General features: G+C 40.7%; 1 protein-coding gene across 1 annotated transcript in view; it reads right to left on the bottom strand.

Annotated features, from left to right (window-relative positions):
* Positions 1 to 245: 245 nt before the first annotated feature.
* nalcn (sodium leak channel, non-selective) overlaps positions 246 to 22,829 on the bottom strand; it is a 63,681-nt gene continuing 41,097 nt past the window's right edge. Inside the window, exons 18-46 of the mRNA XM_063887041.1 lie at positions 17,445 to 17,581; positions 16,504 to 16,645; positions 16,278 to 16,351; positions 13,501 to 13,602; positions 13,317 to 13,386; positions 13,012 to 13,103; positions 12,760 to 12,882; positions 12,452 to 12,508; positions 11,759 to 11,879; positions 11,535 to 11,666; positions 10,744 to 10,911; positions 9,530 to 9,634; positions 8,960 to 9,066; positions 8,745 to 8,865; positions 8,531 to 8,629; positions 8,236 to 8,329; positions 6,538 to 6,644; positions 6,304 to 6,378; positions 6,080 to 6,197; positions 5,900 to 5,970; positions 5,657 to 5,805; positions 5,418 to 5,511; positions 4,861 to 4,993; positions 3,817 to 3,932; positions 3,121 to 3,278; positions 2,128 to 2,278; positions 1,853 to 2,002; positions 1,600 to 1,717; positions 246 to 1,130 (exon numbers count right to left, since the gene is read on the bottom strand). Of these exons, the coding sequence (XP_063743111.1) occupies positions 988 to 1,130; positions 1,600 to 1,717; positions 1,853 to 2,002; positions 2,128 to 2,278; positions 3,121 to 3,278; positions 3,817 to 3,932; positions 4,861 to 4,993; positions 5,418 to 5,511; positions 5,657 to 5,805; positions 5,900 to 5,970; positions 6,080 to 6,197; positions 6,304 to 6,378; positions 6,538 to 6,644; positions 8,236 to 8,329; positions 8,531 to 8,629; positions 8,745 to 8,865; positions 8,960 to 9,066; positions 9,530 to 9,634; positions 10,744 to 10,911; positions 11,535 to 11,666; positions 11,759 to 11,879; positions 12,452 to 12,508; positions 12,760 to 12,882; positions 13,012 to 13,103; positions 13,317 to 13,386; positions 13,501 to 13,602; positions 16,278 to 16,351; positions 16,504 to 16,645; positions 17,445 to 17,581 (3,327 nt within the window). The 3' untranslated portion in view covers positions 246 to 987. The remainder of the gene's footprint in view (positions 1,131 to 1,599; positions 1,718 to 1,852; positions 2,003 to 2,127; positions 2,279 to 3,120; positions 3,279 to 3,816; positions 3,933 to 4,860; positions 4,994 to 5,417; positions 5,512 to 5,656; positions 5,806 to 5,899; positions 5,971 to 6,079; positions 6,198 to 6,303; positions 6,379 to 6,537; positions 6,645 to 8,235; positions 8,330 to 8,530; positions 8,630 to 8,744; positions 8,866 to 8,959; positions 9,067 to 9,529; positions 9,635 to 10,743; positions 10,912 to 11,534; positions 11,667 to 11,758; positions 11,880 to 12,451; positions 12,509 to 12,759; positions 12,883 to 13,011; positions 13,104 to 13,316; positions 13,387 to 13,500; positions 13,603 to 16,277; positions 16,352 to 16,503; positions 16,646 to 17,444; positions 17,582 to 22,829) is intronic.

The following is a 22,829-nucleotide window of genomic DNA, read 5'->3' on the forward strand; positions in this document are numbered from 1 at the left end:
TTAATAAAACGCAGGATGCACAGAATGATGTATTATCTATATTCCGCATGTGTAGGGAGTTTAAAATCTGGGCAACGATTTTTGTTTTGTACTTCTGCCGGAATTTCCTCAGGATAATTGTTTAACCATATATTTCAATAATTGGGATATAGAAAGTTTTGTCTCATATTAAACAGCACCAGTTTGAATTAAACACCAACAGTTTGTATAATGAAGTGTGGATGGTGAAGGAAATCTGACAACTATTTAGCTCATAAATGCCTGTATTGGCCTTTATTAGAATATTTGTATATTAGATTTATAATAATTTACAAAATATTTAATGTTTTGACCTTCACAAATACATAGAAGATAGATTTGACTTTTAATTACATTCACAGTCATATATCTAAAAGTTGCTTTAATGTGTGTGGTCTACGAACAAGTATAAAGTGACTGTAAGAAAAGTGATATTTATAAGAGTAATACTGAAGACCAGAGGAGACAATATCAGAAACATGGACTAAAACAGAAAGACAGAGACAAAGCATTGACATTGAAAGGACAACACATTATTGTAGCTGCACCAACGTGATTACCGGTTTTAAGAGTTTACATGAAACAGCAGAACAGTTGAAAACGTTTAGAGCAGCAGCTTCTTGGTTTGTTTCATGAATGCAACATGTCCCTTCATGTCTCAGTCTGCCATAACACCATGTGTCCCTGCATAGAAAAACCCAGCCATCATAATGAGTGGAACTCACAGAGGAAAAGGAATACCTAACGTGGAGGTATAAAATCTTCACTGCATGTCAAAAAGGCTGCTCAACGACAGTATCTGCACGCACAGACTACCATACTTCCTGGAGAGTTCTGAACCTGGATAAAAAGACATTAGAAAAAGTGTTGTTATTAGGGGAGAGCATGAGGAGATGAAACGACTTGAGTCAGCCAGCAAGCTTCCAGGCTCATCTGAAAAAAGCCCCAGGATGCGCTGCGCCTCGTTCTCTAAATGTCGATGAGGTCGTCGCCGCTCTCGTCGCTCTCCACAGTCAGCTGACGCGTCCACCACTTCTTCACCTCTGACCCTGAAGAGGCCTCATCGTTGACAGGATTCATCTTACACACTATGGACTTGACACTTGTGCGACCTGACACAACAAACACAAATGAAAGAGATTCAAATCCTGAATTTTCATGAAAACCTGATGTTTTTTCTTCATTTTCAAAGGTTCATTGTCAGAATTAGAATACTTAATTTAACCCGGGGTCAATTGGGTTTTGTGACAGTTGCTCCACTTATTAATTAAATATATGAAAGTAAAATTAAAAATGAATTAAAAAAAAGAACACAGGAAGTTAGAGTGAGAATGAAAATGAAATACAAACATAAAACAAAACAAAATATATTTATGTAAACACAAGAAGTTAAAGTAAAATCAAGAGGGCCCCAGCCTCTTGCCATTATTGTATCTAAGAGTTTGTTTTTAAGGGACCATAAATCCCCTTTCTTTGATATAAAGTCACATAAAGCTTAGTTCCAGTTCCAAGTCCCTTTAACCAAACATTCTCTATTGAACTGAGATGCTTGCAATAGACAGTATGAAGATCCATACACACCTGCAGGCAATCGCCACTGTCCCAACTTCCTCTGAGGTCTCCCCAGGTCTGAAGAGTCCTGCCTGTATCCTCCTCTGTCTGACAACGTGGGGCTGAGCAGCTGCTGGAGACCACTCATCTAAACAAAGCAGAGATATCCTTTGTTACACCACTGCAAGCGCACACCTGCAGGTTATATGATGCGCTTGCTGTACATCAAGCTGTGAGCATGTGTGAGTGTGTATATGGGGCTGATATGCATGTGGGGCTTTACCTCAGGCTGCGAGGGGTTGTCCGGGTTGTTAGTATTGTGGTCTTCACTCGGCAAGGTGGTCTCTATGCTGGGGGGGTTGAGGAAGCGGCTCAGCTCCTGCTGCTGGCTCTCTCTCAGGCTGTGGATGATGCTACACGACTGCTGCTGCTTCTGCAAGGGCACACAGACAGATGTGGTCAGTGTGTGATGCTGTACTGTGTACTGCACATGTGTTTTCTGGGGAAATTCCCCTGGGAACGAGTTCATATTTGTGTGATTTCTGTGGAGAGACTAACCGCCCGGATGCGTTTCAGGCATTTCTTGAGCCACATGCGTATGGTCTGCTTGGCAACCTCTTCTTCAATGGTGTACTCCAACTGTTCCCTGGCCAACAGCTCCTCCAGCTGGAGAGACTTTCTAATGTCCACTGAGCGATAAGACAACATGCTGTACACACAAACAACACACCCCACACACACAGACATACAGCCAAAAGAGGGACATATTTAGTGGAATTATTTAAGCTTTTCTAAAATCAAAGATTATCAGCGCCTTAAAGCGTAAAGGCTTACACATGTAAAGCTGTGGAAATCAACAGTGAACAGAAGCAGCACAGATCCATCAAGAATACTTCTAAAGCCTAAAATGATGGGATTTTAGATGACTAACTCTACACTTTAACAGCCTTAATTGTTTGTCTTTTGAAGCAGGTTTTTAAAAAAATTTGAGGCAAAAGTTTTTCCCTGAACATAATTTTAATTTGGATAGAAATGGCAAATATCTCTGATGCCAACTTCACTTACAGATTTGGAATATTTTAAATGGAGGAAATAGGTATAAATGAACATAAAAAAGATTTACTGTAACTGTCATTAAAAACATTCTGTCAATGAGGGTGAGTGTTTTCTTTTTTTGGCAAACAGAATTGACTAACAGGTAGAGTTGAGGTAGAGTGAAAGCACTTTAAAGCATATGCTGCTTTAGTGTGTATTTTACTCAAAGAATCCCAAAGGTGCTCAATGAACATGAATGAATCAATAAGCAACATGTTTTTTGAAGTAGTAAATCAATTGACTTCTCTGGAACCAGACTTCTTTAAGTAATGAATGGATTTGACTCCTGCTTCATATTACAAAGAATACAATGTTAAGAAACTTTAAAATTCCGCATAGGTTTCACTATGTACAAGAGTGCCTGGTTTTGTCGTTACATTGGGTTAGCTTAGTGTGTTGGCCTTAAACACTTTCACACTGTGTCTACGTGAGGTGGTTGCGGTGTTGCATTGTCACCTGAGCACATCATGGAAGGTCACATCCCCTCCACTGTGCAGGCGCTCCATCTCATAGCACATGTGTTTAAACAACAGCTTGTCTTTGTCCAGGTCCACTTCCAGCCGGCCTCGGAGCAGTCGAAGCAGGAACTTTACCCTGGACGTGGGGATCAAACCCTGGGGAAACATTCATAGAAATAATGGGGTAATTCAAGGTGGTGGTCTGGTTCAAGTCGATAATGCGGCACATTTTTATTTACCAAAATGATATTACATTACATTTCTAAATAGCTTTTTGATTTATGTTAAACTTAGTTTTCAATCAGTTCCTGTTTTATTGTGTCTTTGAGGTTTAATTATTTTCATGCGTTGGATAGGGGATGTCAGACCATAGTTACAGCTTGTGACTCAGATACATATTGCCCTGTATGTTATAAGTGTACATGTAGCCAGAAATAATTAATAAGAAAAGCCTAGGGTTCTTCCGGATGACATTATGGATGAATGACAGGGGGCCTACATTTTTAATCCAGCACCCACTGTTATAATTACTTTTACTCCTATCACTCAATGCCACACTTCATTCCCTTCAGCCTTACTCATTAGCAATCATCCTGCATTTATTTTCTCTATATTATCCTTTGCTCAGAGCCATATGATCACCACCCCTTGCTCCTCTGCTGTGTCCCCATCTTTCCTATAGCTAATTTCTCACCTCCCGTTTGTCATCCACCATGTTCCAGATGATTTGGAAGTGCCTCAGGTCATTATAGCTCAGCAGCTGGTCCTCCTCAGTGGAGTAGAACAGAGAGAAGTTCTCCACGATGATGGCTGCAGCAAAAGTGAAAGAAATGGATGCTCACAAAAGCAAGTATTAAATATCGCATTTAATTTTAAACTGCATAACCTGCATTTGTATAACAATGAATGAAAAATATTCTGTTGCGCTTTAAAGCTTAAATGTCAAAATATCTTTATGATGCCTTGAGTCAGAGTCTATTTATCCAGTATTTTAAAAGCAAAAGGATAATTCATTTGACGAGCTTTGTTCCCACTCCATTCTCCAGTCCAGTGTTATTCTTACAACAATCACTCTAGCTCTTCTTGCTTTTATCATCCTTTGCTTCTTTTGTGTGTTTGACCTTAAGGAATTTTTGTGTAAAGAGAGAGATCTTTGTTAAAGGTCAGTGGTGGTGTTTTCTTATTGTAATACGTGTCTGAGGGTTATGTGTCACCATCTGAGTCTTTCAATTGAAGATTTCCCCCCATACAAAAGAATGATATACAGACAGGGTCCACAAAACCAAATGATAGACTCTGTAGATTACATTCAAAAAGATGGTTCCTATCTGATTCTTCTAACGCCTTCCTTTGTAACTCCATTCCTGTTTTCTGCCATGTCATTCTGCCTCTTTCCCTATTCCTATGGTGGCCTCTGACTTTAGAAGGATATAAAAATTTGGATCATTGCAGGAATAATAAGCAGCAAAATGCTACATTATATTGTCTGGAGAAACTTTTTATTGTGTCTTTGGAGAGATGACAAAACCCCACAACTGTGTTTTATGAGCTGCAATCTTGCGCAATAAAAAGCAATATGAAATAGATCCCTCGCTGGTTGTTTGCTTGCACAAGCTCGTCATCCTTTTGAATTGCCTTTAGGCAAACACATAGTTTTGTTCCCAAGCTGAATGCAAGGCCCTAGAATATGGGGGTGTGAATAGATTTGATATTAATACAAGTATATCTAAATACTGACCTACGAGTAGGTTGAGCATTATGTAGGCTATAATGACGTAGAAAGAGCAGAAGTAGATAAGCGCTCCAGCGTAGTTTCCACAGTCAGTCTCCCAGTAGCGATGTTTATCCGGGGTGCAGAATGGGGCCTGCACCTGGGGACAGGAAAATAAAACATAAATAATAAATCATAGCAAATGCTCCCTGAAATGTCACAGGAAATGGTTTGGTTCACCCAACAGAAACATAAGAGTGATATCGCGCCATGCAGACAGCCATGTCAGCAGTTTTGGGTTATTACTTTGCTAAAGAGTGGTTATGAGGAGAACTGCTGACAGTGTGGTCTGTGGAGTATCTCACATTAAATGTTCAACTGGGAGTACCTAGAGCAACTTTTTGCTCTGAGCACTATACAAAAACACATTAGCCTCAATTGTATTGGGGTAGCTGCGGAAAATTGAGGTGAAGAGACCCTTGCATCACAAAATATAATGTCAACAATGTTATTTTCATTATTGGGAATTAACGGTTTGCTCCTTTGTGAGTGAGGTTGTGTGCTAGACCTGCAGCTTATCTTACCATACAGTCGTGCATGATTTTGTTCCAATCTTCCCCTGTGACAATACGGAAGAGCACGGTGATAGCCTTCCCGGCTGTGGAGAAGTTGGCATGCCTGCAATGAGAGAAGACAGACAGAATCAGATAACTCTATAAGGATTAGTTTTATGTCATCTATTGCATACAGCAAGCAGTGCTCTGCAGGGGGAACAAGCAGAATGACTTAAGGTCTGGTCGATAAACAGAAGATCTGTCTTTACCGGTTGATGTTCTCTCCATATTTGACGGTGCCAAAGAGCACAACGCCGGCAAATGCGTAGCAGAGGAGGAGCAGGAACATGCCCACGATGATGAAGAAGCTCTTGTACATGCTGACTACCACCGTCAACAGCAGCATCTTCAGAGTCACCTTTATTCATCACACACAAGCACACACACACAAATGTAAAAAACACAACATTTTTGGGCAAAACAAACAGAATTGCATTTGCTTGAATACTTACATGCTTCCCACATATTGTAAAGAATCTGAAGACGATCACACATGTGCCCATCATGTAGGTGTATGCATTCTAGAGGGGGAAATTATTAGTTATTTGTGTGATATTTGCTGAAATACTCAAAATTGACTCATTTAGAATGGTTCAATGTTCCGTTTATGTGACAGCAATTTGTCTAACCAGTAAGGAAAAAGTGCAGGACTATCCAGATGACACCTAAGGATGTGACCAGCAGGTCATAGCGATTCCTTCTGCTCTGCCAGTAACCCGCTGGAGACATGGCTATCAGCTTCATGGTCACCTGGGCAACAATTACAACATAAAGTCATCAAACAGACGTCCATACCCAGAGGAGGCAAATAAAGTAAAACATTAATACTGATGTTTGAGTAGAGAAAAGAGCTCACCTCCAGTACAAAAATAAAGGTGAAGACTACTGACATGGTGGCAAGAGGAAATGTTACGTCACCTTTAACATCCCACTGTAAAAAAAGAAGCAGATTAGACATGTCGATATGTCAGTTCACATTATATTTGTTTGGCAGCTTGAAACTATACTTGTCAAGAAAAATAAATCATAGTTATAGGAAATAAGTGACTGAATAATAAACACACATACATACATTGACATGATGCTTTACCTTGACTGAGAGAAGCACTGACTGTGCCAGCACCAGCACAGCAATACCTCGTTTAAAGAAGGGGTGTTGAGTAATGTCATACATCTTGGCCCGAAAACCCCCGTTTTCTGTCAAGCAGATAAAAGACCAGAACATTTTTAGCATTAACATTCAGTCAGCATCAGGCTCTTTGACAGTGTCAGTGATCAAATATGTATATCTAAAGAAAACAGTCTTAAAACAAAATCAGCTGATGCTTTATTCTGTGGTGCTACCCCTCACTGTCCTGCAGATGGCACTAATGGACTGCTTGTGTGTTCCTCTTACATGCCATTGTGTTGCAGGGTTCACCTACATTTATGTATGTAGATGGTTTGTGTCAAGAAAAAGGTAAAATACCTGACACTAACAGTGAAAATGTACCTTTATTCTTTTAGAGGTTAATGAAACATCACTGGCCTTATTTCAGATCGTAAAACAAAAGTGTAGCTTCAACAGGAGATGGGCGCATTAGGAAACTGAAACTTATTTTAAAAAGGAATGAGAGGAACTAATGTGATTGGCTATTTCCGAAGGCCGACCTTACTTTACCTAATGATATTGTGTTCTATTTACCTCATGAGGATATGACTGCTCTACAGCTTTCTAAAATTGCTTTTCCGCTTTCAAATACACTTGCCTAATTTAATGCGTACTTCATGTGTCAGCATTATAGCTTTGAATTTGGAAAATCTAGTAGTTTTACGTTTGTCACAACAAATATTTGTTAGAACTGTCCCTTGTGTCCGCTTCAAAGCAGAGATTTGAATATCTAACGGACATGAAGTACACATTTAAGAATGTGACATCCAGTGGCAACCTCCATGATTGAATATGACTGCAGAGCATACAGACCATTTCTGCAAGTACTTTGATTAGAACCGTGTGAGTAAAGGCCGCCTTTAGTGCTGTAATGATCTGCCAGTAGTGAGTGAGTGGAGCCAGAGCCGAGGGCCTCTGGATGTGGATCAAAGTCAACTGGATACTGCTGGTGTCAGCAGCACTGCTACTAGAACTAAAGCCATTGATTTTCTGTTAGTTCTCAGACTCAACTGTACTAACAAGCCATTTCCCACACTGCCTCCAGGGCACTGCAACTATTCTTATGACTCTATTCACAGGAGGAAAAACAATACTGTAACTGGTCATTATTCCTGTGTTCAAATTTATTGAGAGCCACATAGAGTCTGTCTGTCTAAGTCTGTGGCAAATATGAGTTATAGTGTTTGTAGCTCCTGAACTGTAACTTCAAGTGTCTTCAACTTTCATGCTCGTCTGTACATGTATATTTAGTGTGGATAAAATTGGTAGTTTGTTCTGACATTTAAAATGGTGATACATTCAGTAAAAAACCTCCCTGACGAGGGCTGTGAAATGTATGATTCAATGTCTGAGATATCCATGTTATCAGTCTTCCTGTTCCTTTTTTTTTTTACTGCTGCTAGTCATCATTTGGGTGCCGTGATTAATCCTCCAAGGCATCAATCGTCGATGAAAAACAAGGACTATTAAATATGGATTAATCAAGAAAGTGCTGCTAAACAATGCACAGGCACACCCCACGATCAATCAGGGGCGGGGCAAAGATGTGACTTTCATACTTTGGCTTACATTATACTCTGTCACTGATTTGTTTTACAGAATTTAAACCACTTGGTGTTTATCTTTGTGTGTGAGCACCTGGGCGGGGGGGCAGGTGGAGAGGTTGGGCAATTTTCAGTCGGCTCTTCAGATCCTCCCATCTCCTTTGGTCCACTGTTAGGAGAGCAGTGCCCTGGTGGTGGGGGACACACATTTTGAATACCTGTAACAGGTGTTTTTGCTTAGCTCTAAAACTAATAAAAACGGAACTGCAGCATCGACGTTTCCCTTTCCTGTCTGGTTCTTTAGTCTTTTCACCGCAAGATAAAGAAATAAAACACCTGCAAAGTAATCTTAAAACGTAGGAAGCTGAATCTTTCCACCCGCCTCTCACCTTATTCTCGTTGAAGTTTGCAATGACGACACCCACAAACAGAGTGAGTCCAATCATGCATCCCAGAAACACAAAGACATGGATGTAGATGCCATGGATCTGCAGAAACATAGGTATTATAACAGTCACACACTAATAAAGTCGAAGTCAGAGGTAAAAATAGCTCTTTGATGGCGGTGATATAAAAAAGGTAAAGTAACAAGAAGTTCAGTACCGGTCCGACGCGGTGAATTATGACATCTCGGACCTCCACCCAGCCTTTGAGGGACAGCACTTCAAACAAAGCCAACATGGCATTTCCCACATTGTCAAAGTTAAAGTTACGAGGGTTGGCCCTGGGGAAGGACAGAAAGGGTACATCAAACATTGGCTGAAGAAAAACAACCATAAATCCTGCAGCAATAAAAAAAAGGAAGCAATAAGTCATACCAGACTCTTGGTACCCAGAAACCGGGCTTCTTCTCTCCAGGCCTAAGCTTCAAGTTGAGGTTCTTGGAAACACTGACATTTATCCGGAATATACCGTGGCAATCGTCCTATAATCAACAGCACAGTTTACCGAAAAACAAACAAACAAAGTAAAAGAGGTGGCTGTTAGTGAACAACAAACCATCTGATGATATAACTACAAAACTGGCTTTAATAAGAACACCTCATCTTAAATAATTGAAAAGTAATAACATTTTAAAGGTTATATGTTTCTCTATTGATATATAATTTAATGGATCAAATACCATTTCTCATGAAGAACCTTAGTGAGTACAATGATGTAATTATTAGAACAATAGCCAAAATATAAAAAAATAACATGTAAAAACTGGTTTGAGCATTTTACTGTCAAACATCTTTAAGTAGTTTTCTATATATATCTATTATGGCACATGCTAAAAGAAGTATAAAAGGAACCACTGGATTATTGATTTGACTAAGAAATCCCTTGTATTTACTTGTGTAAAATGAGAGCGGGGTTTAGTGAGGAGATTATTTTTATTGCCATACCCGAACATGGATATGGGGGTCGTTGCACTTAGCAAGCTTTCCAGCGAACAGTTGAACTCCAAAGCTTGCGAACACCAGCATCAGTGTGAGGAGCAGAATGGAAACCTGCAGGAGAATCGATCAAGAGTTTAAGGCAGACAGTTCGACATCATTCAAGCCTGGGAGATTAGAGGGCAGGATAAAGATGTCAGACAGCAACATGTAGAGACTTCTGATGTGAAAATCCAAGTCAGACCCAGGGAGAATCGGTAACTACTGGAAGCTTCTGATAATATAATCACATCGCCGGTAGGCAAAGCAAAAGGTAAGCATCACCCAGAAATGGCCGTGAATGTGATAACAACAAGAGCAGAATCCAATAAAGTGGAATAAGATGCTAGTGTTCAAATTCTGGTTCTATTTTTACATGTACTACAAATCATAAATCCTTTGCTGCCAAACATTTTCCAAAATATATCTATATTTTTACACATACCAAAGCTTTTAAGTTTAAGTTTAATAAAATACTTAACTGAATTACAAAAAAAGTAACTATCTGCTTGATCAGGGATTCCCAAAGTGTGGTGCCGCCAGGGGGTGCGCGAGATGAAACATGTAATGGTGGTCTGGTGTAAAAATATTACACAGTGTTGTTTTTTAAGTGGGATTTTTCCATAGGCTACAATAAAAAACAGGAACAATAAACATTTCCTTTGTAATCCCTTTTATTTTAAATCAAAAAACTATAATTTATTAGTTTTCACTGTAGGCTAGGATATATGCGCGCCAACTCGTTTCATTCATTCTTTCAAATATGATTAACTGGCTGAAATCAGGGGAACTGTCAAGTGGAACGTCTCATGACAAAGTTATTTATATGGCGATAAAACAGAGCTTTGTTGCGTTTTCTTTTTTGTTGCGTTTTTTTGGGGGGTGCGTCAACCCGGTTGGGACGTAGAAGGGGGTGCGCCGCAAAAAAAAGTTTGGGAACCGCTGTGCTAGATAATGGAAACACAGGCAGGTTTAAAAACAGAAACAGTTTTTCTTCATTAAGGGTCAGAAGTTAGCTAAAGGTTGACAAGATTTTTTTATTAACATCAATCTTTTTTTCTGCTTCTAAGATTGAAATATTGTAATGCAAAGTTCACCTCTGATTTAAAAGCTTGTTGATTTTTAAAAATATGTGCACTTTTTCGCCACACACAAGCAGAAAGCGTACATTGCTAACCACTAACCAGTAGAATCTCCTTGAATCCTTTGAGGACCTCCCGTACCACCTTCCTCATCTGGGGTACCAGCTTGAAGATCCTGAGCGGACGCAGGCTGCGCAGCATCATCAGCAGCTGAGCCCCAGACTCAGGAGGGACGTCAGTCGGCAGCCAGCACAGAAAGATCAGACTCACCTACAGAGGATACACACAGCAAGGGCAGACATGAGGGTGAGTGGAAACATATCGTGCAGTGTGTTCATGTCACAAGCTCATCAGTTGATATACATCAGTGATGGTTCTAGACAAAATGTACCTGGGGTCGGGGGAGGTTGTGCTGGGGCCAGTCATTTTATGAGTTGGGCATATTTGAGGAGGACATTTGAGACCAAGGCGGTGTTCAAGATTTCTATCAATTTAAGCAAAACACATGTGCTAAAGACATAGTGCAGTCTTTGCTGTAACACCCAAATGGTATTATCATAGACTCTTTTTTCAGAGGGCAGCTACACTGTCCCTTCCCCCCGCCTACAGATCCAGTCATGATTTATGTCAAAACTTTAGACTGTCCCATTCCCTTATCAGAGCCAACCATGACACATGTTCTCCTGCGACCCCACTGAATAATAAACTCAAACTATCTTTTGGATAAACCACATGAAAATTAGAGACATTTCAGAAATCCAAGAAAATGTTGAGACAGTGAGACCACAAAACTGTGGTTATTTACATAATAATAGTTCTCTGCTATTTAAATAGTAGAAACGATTTGTGATTGAGAGCTTTTCTGAGGGTTTGGATTGGGCGAGTCTTCTCACAAGATAGATGAAGATGTCCATGACCCCTCCGAAGTCTCTGATGACGGCTGTGGGGGTGAAGAACAGACCGTCGGCCATGATCTTCAGGTTAAGCTCGATGCTCATGAAGATCACAAACACGTACTCCCCGATCTGAAACAGAGGGCATGGATGTATTAACAATCTGTCCAATTATGAATCTGCTCACTTGCTCCTGCAGCCATTGATCCATCTGCTATTATTACCTGCAGTGAAGGGGCATGCATGACCCTGGTGAAGGGTGATTCAAACATCATGGAGATGCAGGAGCAGATGGTGACAACAATCATTACCCAGTCCAAATAGGTGACGAGGCCCAGGAGATCGCTGCAGGGACACACACATTAACATTTAGAGAAATAGTATTCACTGTAAATAGGTCAAGAAAGCTATTTGATTTGCAAACCAGCAAATACTGAGGAATAATTCAGAAAGACGAGAGGCTGGCAGACAAAGACAAGACAGAGTGAGGATATGTGAGGAGAGGATCAGAAAGTGAGTGTGTGTGTGTGTGTGTGTGTGTGTGTGTGTGTGTGTGTGTGTGTGTGTGTGTGTGTGTGTGTGTGTGTGTGTGTGTGTGTGTGTGTGTGTGTGTGTGTGTGTGAGCAGCCCATCTCTCCTACAAAAAGATGTCAGTGAAAATCCCCCGGCATCAACAGTATCTGATACAAAGGACTGCCTCTCACTTTCAGAACCTGCGCTCGGTTGGATTACGATCAGGTTGCATAATGGGTAAAAATCTATTTCACAGCGCTTTACTTCACAAATTTCATTCCTTACCAACAGTTTTTGGCAAGCACAACAGGCAGGTAATAAGGTGTAGAATTAATAAGTATTCCACTGTTGTAGAATGAACAGATCAATAAAGAGTGAAGGAATCAATAAGTCATCACACTTACTACAGCTGGTGGTATTTGGTGTTCTTCACTGCTCCTGTTATGGGGTCTGTTTTGGATCTAGATATGAATTCATACAAATGAAATAAAATGTCAACATTTTGACAGAAACAAGACATTGGCAATTTTTGCCAGTATACTGCACATTAAACAAAACAACAATTGGTACAACAGAGAGTTTACAGATGTTTTACTGATTGGAAATACTGAAAAAGTCCAATTTGCTACCAGTTTTGGGACACGAAACGTTATCAATATAACCTTTTAAAAAAACGTATTTGGTCCATATAAAGATACAATTCTGATCTTACGCATTGAAGCGAGCTCGGACAATCATCCTGCAAAAGTTCCTGAAGCGGTGCTCCCGCCCCACGATGAAGAGAGGCTTATCAAAGTAAGGATGATTTTCCCTCAATTCCTCCTCCTGGACTTTTCTACAGAGATGAGATAAACACCAGTTATGTAGGTTTCAACGATTAAACCAAGAGTGAATGCACAACATACTTTCCTTTTATCAGAACCTTCCCTTAGAGGTTGACAGTGTTCAATGTGTGTGAGAATACCTTTTCATCTCTGCTTGTTCTTTCTTTTCTTGGATCATCTTGATCTCACTGTCTTCTCTCTGTGCGTTGCGATAGCGTACTGTACTAGAATGCTGGAGAAATAAAAGAGACAACGCAGAGATTTTTGTTTTATTTAGGATGAATATTTGTAGATTCAAGAAACAGAAAAAGAAATGATGAAGAAACGCTATTCTGAGAACATACTGTACAAGCACACAGTACAATGTGTAAGGATGTATGTGTGTGTGTGTGTGTGTGTGTGTGTGTGTGTGTGTGTGTGTGTGTGTGTGTGTGTGCGCGCTCACATCCTGGGTGAGTGTCTCCAACGACTTCCCTCGGCTGATCCTCTGACTAGTGGAACCATGTCTCAGAGATCTGCAGATACAAAGAGCATACAGGTGTAACAAAGGACTGGGCAGGAGTGTAAGATTGCAGTTGTATGCATTTCTGTGTGTGTGCATGTGTGTGTATGTGTATGTGTGTTCAGACCTGCGCTCCTGCCGTATGTGATGCTGGACGCTGAGTATGGAGCGTTCTTTAGCTGGCTGGCCTTCAAAGGATCCACTTAGCATACGCTGTGTGGTACAAGCACTGTGAAACACAAACATGATTTTACTCTCCTCATGATCAATAAAGTGAAGATTAAAATAAATTCAGTTTGTGAGGTCACCAGCTGGCAACCAAAACACAGCTGGATCTGCTCCATCCTCCCTCCTCAGGAGCCATCTTCAACCTTCGTCATTCCGGGCCCATGTGAGCGGCCATCCAGACTGTTATTTTGAAACAGTTTCCAATGATTATATTAGTCACTGTGTTTGTCTCTGTGTGTCCATGAGCTCTCCAGTCATGTACCAGAACAAATCTAATGACACTGTGGGCACTGGCAGCGCTTGTACTTTAATCATTTACGAAGACTCTGAGAGATTACGTGTGTATTGGCAGTAAGTATGCATGAGTGCCTGCGTATGTTGGGCTGCGTGTGTGTTTGCCTATATTGGTGCAGCTCTGAGCCTAACTGTGTGTTTGTGTGGAAGATGGCAGGCCAGACAGAACGTGTTATGACTACTGATATGGTGTCTATCTTTCAGACTGACTGGATAAAGGAGGGGGAGAGAGTGAGCCAGATTGGACACGGTGCCGGCAAGCTAATCTACACTTAGTGCCAGCTCTGCCATGCTGAACAGCAAATTATCCATTTACCTCATCAGGACAGTAAATGAGTCTGAAGAGGGTCTGTGTGTCTCTTCTTATACAGTGGGGCAAAAAAGTATTTAGTCAGCCACCAATTGTGCAAGTTCTCCCATTTAAAAAGATGAGAGAGGCCTGTAATTTTTATCATAGGTATACCTCAACTATGAGAGACAAAATGAGAAAAAAAAATCCAGGAAATCACATTGTAGGATTTTTAATGAATTAATTGGTAAATTCCTCGGTAAAATAAGTATTTGGTCACCTACAAACAAGCAAGATTTCTGGCTCTCACAGACCTGTAACTTCTTCTTTAAGAGGCTCCTCTGTCCTCCACTCGTTACCTGTATTAATGGCACCTTTTTGAACTCGTTATCAGTATAAAAGACACCTGTCCACAACCTCAAACAGTCATACTCCAAACTCCACTATGGCCAAGACCAAAGAGCTGTCAAAGGAGACCAGAGACAAAATTGTAGACCTGCACCAGGCTGGGAAAACTGAATCTGCAATAGGTAAGCAGCTTGGTGTGAAGAAATCAACTGTGGGAGCAATTATTAGAAAATGGAAGACATACAAGACCACTGCTAATCTCCCTCGATCTGGGGCTCCACGCAAGATCTCACCCCGTGGGGTCAAAATGATCACAAGAACGGTGAGCAAAAATCCCAGAACCACACGGGGGACCTAGTGAATGACCTGCAGAGAGCTGGGACCAAAGTAACAGAGGCTACCATCAGTAACACACTACGCCGCCAGGGACTTAAATCCTGCAGTTCCAGACGTGTCCCCCTGCTTAAGCCAGTACATGTCCAGGCCCGTCTGAAGTTTGCTAGAGGGCATTTGGATGATCCAGAAGAGGATTGGGAGAATGTCATATGGTCAGATGAAACCAAAATAGAACTTTTTGGTAAAAACTCAACTCGTCGTGTTTGGAGGAGAAAGAATGCAGAGTTGCATCCAAAGAACACCATACCTACTATGAAGCATGGGGGTGGAAACATCATGCTTTGGGGCTGTTTTTCTGCAAAGGGACCAGGACGACTGATCCGTGTAAAGGAAAGAATGAATGGGGCCATGTATACTGAGATTTTGAGTGAAAACCTCCTTCCATCAGCAAGGGCACTGAAGATGAAGCGTGGCTGGGTCTTTCAGCATGACAATGATCCCAAACACACCGCCACGGCAACGAAGGAGTGGCTTTGTAAGAAGCATTTCAAGGTCCTGGAGTGGCCTAGCCAGTCTCCAGATCTCAACCCCATAGAACATTTTTGGAGGGAGTTGAAAGTCCGTGTTGCCCAGCGACAGCCCCAAAACATCACTGCTTTAGAGGAGATCTGCATGGAGGAATGGGCCAAAATACCAGCAACAGTGTGTGAAAACCTTGTGAAGACTTACAGAAAACGTTTGACCTCTGTCATTGCCAACAAAGGGTATATAACAAAGTATTGAGATGAACTTTTGTTATTGACCAAATACTTATTTTCCACAATAATTTGAAAATAAATTCATTAAAAATCAGACAATGTGATTTCCTGGATTTTATTTTCTCATTCTGTCTCTCATAGTTGAGGTCTACCTATGATAAAAATGACCTCTCTCATCTTTTTAAATGGGAGAACTTGCACAATTGGTGGCTGCCTAAATACTTTTTTGCCCCACTGTATGTGTGTGTGTGTGTGTGTGTGTGTGTGTGTGTGTGTGTGTGTGTGTGTGTGTGTGTGTGTGTGTGTGTGTGTGTGTGTGTGAGAAACAGAGGGTGGAATTAACAAAGCCTGAGTGCTGTTACAACATTCTATAGCTACATAAAATAAAATGCATGCATTTAATTTGTTTCACCCTCAATAGGATTAGGAACTATTATATGATAGGGATGATGCATACACATCTAGCTGGGGTTTTCAAGGAAGGTGTCAATCCTAAATCTGACCACATTGAAAGGTGGAGCAGGAAAATGTATTAAAATGCTGCCCTGAATACGCTTTGGAAAAAAACCCATTAAATGCAGCTAATTTCTAAGCTGTTTGACCTGCAAATCACTATAACAATGCTTGCTGGGGGGTATAAACGTGTCTTACCGTAGGATTTTATTTATTGTATTTTCTTTTTCCAGCAGGTTACGAGCTCGGATACTAAATATTGACCTGCGAAGCTGAAAGAGCACATAGTGAAAGTCCATCAGTTGATAGTTTGTTACTGTAGTGTACCATCTAAAAACACCACATACACAAAACGGTTTCAAGTTTCTTAAAAGTTATTGTTGTGTTTGTGTGTGTAGGTTAGAGAACAAGCATGTTGAAGTACCTTTTGGTCGATATACTTGTTGTCTTCAATGGCTGAGCGTTTGGAGTGGTCACAAGAGGAGGATGATGCAGAGGGGAGACGCCGGAACAAACAACTGTTGTCCTGCTGTTGACGATCAATGAACTGCTTCATAAAACTCTCCCTAAGGTACACAAAAAACAGCACACACACAGACACTATGAATAGTAAGGCATAGTTTCCTACTGAGGAGCTCCATATGTTAAAACATTGCAGAATGATCCCAATTGTATAATAAAACCAAACTATAATGGTGCACAATGATATAAAATATTGGAGAAGAAGCTTTCTGAAGAAGGTCGGCAGAAAGGCTACAGAGGGGATTTCTACATGTAGGGAAGTTAGGTCCCAGCGTTGCTCTAATCAGCAAATACATGATACAATTGGTAACGGGGTTGCCTATGTTGGACACAGTTCTGATCTCCAGCTAAACCATGGCAGAAAATAGGGTGCAAAAATACTTAATAATACTATAATTGGTTATTAATTTTTAGGTGCAAATCTGAAATATTTGATATGGTTCTTCCCAAACATCATGTCAGTATGTTAAATATTGCTGGAAAATGGTGGCCACATTTAAAATGTTAAACATTTAAAGTCTTGTTTGTTACAGTCTCGCAACACAATATTGTTTTTCCCTTAAATTTGTATTGCTTTTGGGTATGTTCGATAGTTCGGTTTAATTTAATAACCAAGTTTTTATTATCTTTAGGCCAAAACTTGAATTTTGTTGGGGCTTGTACAATGGTTAGTACACGGGTGCCAAACTTTTTCTTTCTTGTTTTTGTTTGTCAGGATTTTTACAGAGCAGTAATCCAACTTTTTTTTTTAAACTGGTGCTCATACTGCTGTGTCATATTTCAACTTAACTCATCCCAAAAATATGTCCTGTAACATTGACTTCTCTGGCTGTGACCGTGTACCTTATCCTGGGCACGGTGAAATCAGACGGGAGCTTGGAGATCTTCACCATCTGAGGTCTGTTGGGGAACTTCTCAAAGATCCTGAGGCGTAGAGGGAGCTTCTCTTTGGTGTCAGCATTGGCTTCACTTTGCTTGAGCTGAAGAAGGGGGTGAGAGAGTCAGTACAGGCACATAACAGAACAGCAAGACAAGATACTGTTGAAAGGGAAAGTCAGCCACTTGATGGGAATGAAGAAGAGATTACAACAGGATACAAAAGGAAATAAGGACACTCACTGTAGTTTGGGTTTGGGAAGTTAGGGATTTTGGAGAACTGCATGAGGTAACCATTGGTATTTATGGAGAAATATACTTGAGTCTAAGCCTGGTAATGCATGAGAGAACTGTGAAATGCAGATTTGATTCGAGGATGTAGGAGTGTAGCTTTATGTTTCTGCCTGATGGTGGCAGCAACACACTTAGCTACAACACACACACCAAATACAGTAAAGACAACCACATTTAGGGTGAGATCCCACTTACTTTTAGAAAAGAATGGAGAAGGCGACAAAAGAAAAAGGAAAGATTACTTTGGAGTGGTTATTGGAGAAAATGTAGTGACAGTTGGAATAATGTGCATGGGTGCAGGCCTATCACTGCGGCACAGGCTGGCGATATAAAAAGATGACAAAAGAAATTAAACCAATTATTTCCTTTTAATTACATATGGGGGAGGCTGATTGAAATCCCCTGCAGGTATTCTCTGTCTGGGTGCCAAGAGATAACCCCTGATGCAAAACAGATTAGGCTTGGAAATAAAATGCATTTGGGGCAACGGTGAGTGGCATCTTATCATTCAGAGCAGGAGACCGCTGTGAAACATATTGACTGGGCTCGGTGGTAAATATTTCTCTGTCAGTCATGTCGTTTGTCTGCCTGTCTACCAATGCAAGCGTCCCTCCACGCTGTTCTTGTGTATTGGTATTTCTGTCGGCGCTTCTCTGACTGTGAGCAGCGGAATGACTGGAACAGCCCCTTGTATCTGCGGGATAACAGCCGGTGGGAAGGAGAGACCTGACAAAGAAGGGAATGGAAATCTGTCTATCCATTTTCTAGCAGACTAAAATGTGGGAGCTGCTTTTTCATCCTGGGTGGATGAGAAGTGAGTGGCATACTGTGAAGATGGAATTATGTACCAGCATTTGCTTGCCTAGCTTTTCTGTCTATATTATGTCTCCGAAGATAGACAGGAAAGAAAAAGGCAGAAGCAAAGACAGACTGAGCATGAGGCTAAAAAAAAGTAAAAGGTAAATGCAACCGGAAATAAGTACGAGACCAAACTTAAAGGATGATTACATATAGACACTTGAATCGTGGATTTAATGGGACTTAAAGCAGTGAACAACATGCCATCTTATATCTGCTTCAGCAGTGTGGGATTGAATATAGGGAGCTTCTTTCCAGTGCTGCAGTTCTCTGGCTGAAATTTGCAGAAAATGCTGCAGTCATCTCAAAATAGTACCTGCACATTATGAATTCCCAGCAAGCAGAACACACACAAACAAGAATGCACACATACACATACAGCGCAGAATTGATATGGACCATACTATTCCCAAAGGTCCTAATCAATAGGGCCAACTCAGCGAAATGTTCAGTTTAGCCAAGTCTGTACACCCTTATCTGCAGCAGTATCCCATTACAGCAAAACTTTTCATGTATTGTCTTTTGTTGCTCTATGTGTTCATCTCCAACTCTCAGAATATGTTGTTCTTCCCAACCACAGTAAGCATCTTTCCACATCTCTTTATGTAAGTCTGCCCCAGTCTCAGAAGGTTTCAACTTCTGATTGTGTTCAAAACAGTCTTCCCTCACTGATCTGCCATCCATTCTATGTTCCCAAAAGAGGAGAAAGAGGATCTGCGGGGAGAGGAATAAACTAAACATTTAAAAAAGTATTGCTATTCAAATATAAACAGAGGTGTGTCGCACACTGTAAGTCAATGTATTTGTTTATTTGTATACTGCATCTGGGGACCAACCAACTACCATGCAGTCAATTTAATTCCAGTTTACCCTGGGAAACAAATTTTAATCCACTGTTCCGTGGACAATTTAGAATATGTTTTGAGGTGGGATGTTATGGCACTTTATACCAAAAATATTTAGGATGCTAATTCCATAAGTGTTTGTCTGCTACAATACCCAAAGTTTAGTTTCCTTTAGTATTGACGCAGTGTAAACCTGTAAAATATTTACTTGAGAAAATGCACTGATAAGCTACAATAGATCACCATTAACTGCTCATGCTAACACATTGGGCCTCTGTCTGGTCAATACATAGGATCAATAGCGCACACATGGACATGCAAGAGCTCAGGAACAGAGCACTTTCCAGAAAAATCTATTCTCTATTGACTTTTGGTTTGAGGTGTTGCTGTATCATAGAAGACAACTAGCTTTCTCCTTTATTTGCGCACACGACAATATTTTACATTATGTAAATGCACATCTATTTAATTAAATGCCCCCAGCATATTTCTATTTGTCACTGTAATGAAAGTGGCTGTAATCAATATGTTTGTAGGAGCAAAGGATCACTAATTATTGAATATGTGAAAGGTATTACTTGTGATAATGAACCCACTAAGAGAGTGTATTGGACTTTCAAGAGCCGGGGGACACAAGGCTCCAATGAATGCTAAAGTTGCTCTGTATTTGATAGACAAGGGAACTTTGCTAAAGAGGTTGCCATCATCAATGTGTGGCAAAAAAAAAAGGTGCCACATTTTAGTGTTTCGGGATAAGGTCTTTTCCTGAGTGTGGGTCTGCCAGTGTGTGTGTTTGTGTATTTGAGAGAAAATGCCGGTGTTTCTCTATATGTCACAGTGAATGGTTGATAAATCAAAACTACTGCTTGGCTTGCCACAGATGAGATTTAGTGTATATTGGTGTAACAACAGAGCCAAGACTAATGTGTTTTGCCTTGAGACCCATTCAGGTGACCTGCCTCTGCTTCCCCCTTCCATTCAAGCCAATTTCAGGCTCGGCTAAGCTAGAGAGCTTTCCATCTGGGATTCCCACAGCTTTCCTGAACCAACGGTGAGCGAGTGAGAAAAGCTAATGGTGACCATTAGCATTAGACCAAATCCAGTCATGGCAATAGTTCAGTGGGAGCATGGGGAGAAGATAAAACAGTCAGCATCAAAATGGCCTCAGACAAGCGGCTGGAGAGTCTAATACGATGGGGAGTGAAAACTAGCAGGGAGGAAACACGTGTCAAACACCCTGCATGGTGGCACTACCCACTTAAGCTCTAAGTATCTATACCTCCATGTAATACGTTTGATAACATACAACATACTCTCTTTGTATTTGACAGCTTTGGTAGCAACTACACTGAGCTGAACTTACCCATATGGAGGTTGTACCCTTTTCTGTTTGATTGTCAATCTTAACTACTTTTTCTTTTTCAATATGCCATTAAACTTAGCAAGCGGAAAACATGATCCAATTGTAAATGGCAGCAAAAGATTGAATTATAACCCTTTACAACTGATCCACCAACTGCATTGAATACATACATCCTGACATGTCAGTACAAAACATTACAGGCAAGAAACGTATCTCTCTTTATAAGCATTTTGTTAATCTGACTATTTAAAAAAGAAAAACACAAGCCACAGTTGTAACTACTTGTTTTCCCGCTGTGTAATTCATCTGAAGCCTCCGCCCGGTCCTGTGAAAGTGCCTCGGAGAAATGCAAGCATAGAGCACAAGTGTATTCGAGGCTAGCCAATGGAACAATAGAAAACTGATGAACAACCGCCCACAAAACTGCTGCCCACACACCAACACTCTCCAAGTGCCTGTGGGAGGATGTACATACAGTCATCTGCATTTTACCATTCAGACATCAGAGCCTGCCATTCAGCTACAACACCAGACAACAGCTGTGTATGTGTGAGAAAGTGTGTATGTGTGATCATAGACTACACATTTTAGAATTAACACAATACAGGCTTACTCTCTGAGTAATCGCTCATTCAGCATTGTAGATCGAGAAACACAGTGAGTATTAATCTGTGTATTTGTCTGTGTTCCCTTGACAGTATTGGTATTTGTAATCTATACAAATACCAAAATGTATAAACAGTACACGTAAAAATCTCAAAGCATGTGTGCTTTCTGTCATGTATACTAACCTATTTACACCCCACATTCCCTTACAGTCTTGGTTGGGTTACCCCGGCCTTGGGCCAGTCCAGTTGTGATACCCAGGGGTGGAAGCACTGAGAGAGAGTTAGCAGGGTCACCCTCTCTTCTCATTAGCTGGGTAATGAGCCATGTTATGGAGCTGCTGTAAAGCCACACAGCCTGTAAATGTTTAATAGCTACCACAAACCAACACCCAAAACAACTGTGGATCCCATTAAAAAATAAATTCCTGGCTGGTATAACATTTGTTTGACGTCATTTCACATCTTCAATGTTCTCTGATATATTCTTCTAAAACACTGCGATTATGAATTGGTATCCAGTAGTTTTTGTCCATCTGCTTTGTAAATATGCCAGATCTGTCTGGATATTTATTATAATACAAAGCAAGTCAACAAGATTTAACTTTGCCTGCTTGTACTAAGTTGAACACAAATAGAGAACAACGTCTTAGAAGAGAATTAAGTCCACTTCAAAACATGTACTACCATTTCAGCCTGCCTTACATTTCTTTGTTTTTCCATTTTTGTTCACATAATTGCTATATTCAATGGGCAAATTGACCTAAAGCATATAGTTATTTTTCCCAGCAAAATGAATGTGAGATTGTGTGTGTGTGTGTGTGTGTGTGTGTGTGTGTGTGTGTGTGTGTGTGTGTGTGTGTGTGTGTGTGTGTGTGTGTGTGTGTGTGTGTGTGTGTGTGTGTGTGTTCTTGCTAGGTTAGGCACATGGCAGAGACATGGCACAGGGTCTGGAGTGTCTCGAATAGGAAACTGAAATGACATTCAAAAGATAAGAACACATTGTATTGGGATTCTCAAGGGGTACGCTTTTCTGTTCTCTGCTCCCTCTGTCTTCCTCGCCTTTCTTCTCCTCCACTTAATCCCCAAATAAGTCCTTGGTCCATTAAATCACACAAATGGAGGACAGGCTTTTAGTTTAACTCATAAATAATGAAATCCTTGGTGGGCTGCCATAGAACAATCCCTCCATAACGCATTTGATCAAACTAAATTCTCTGTAACAAAATGGATGTATATTCAAAGCTGAGTGCCTTCTGCAGTACTCGCAGAGCAGACAGAATGCATAAACAAGCCATCCCACATGCGCACACATGCCCACATCGATATTCAGAAGAATCAGGTGTGATTTGGAGGGGAAAAGCCCTGATTGTGTAACTGTTGCCAC

The sequence above is a fragment of the Eleginops maclovinus genome, chromosome 7, assembly GCF_036324505.1.
Source record: "Eleginops maclovinus isolate JMC-PN-2008 ecotype Puerto Natales chromosome 7, JC_Emac_rtc_rv5, whole genome shotgun sequence".
Classification (NCBI taxonomy): Eukaryota; Metazoa; Chordata; class Actinopteri; order Perciformes; family Eleginopidae; genus Eleginops; species Eleginops maclovinus.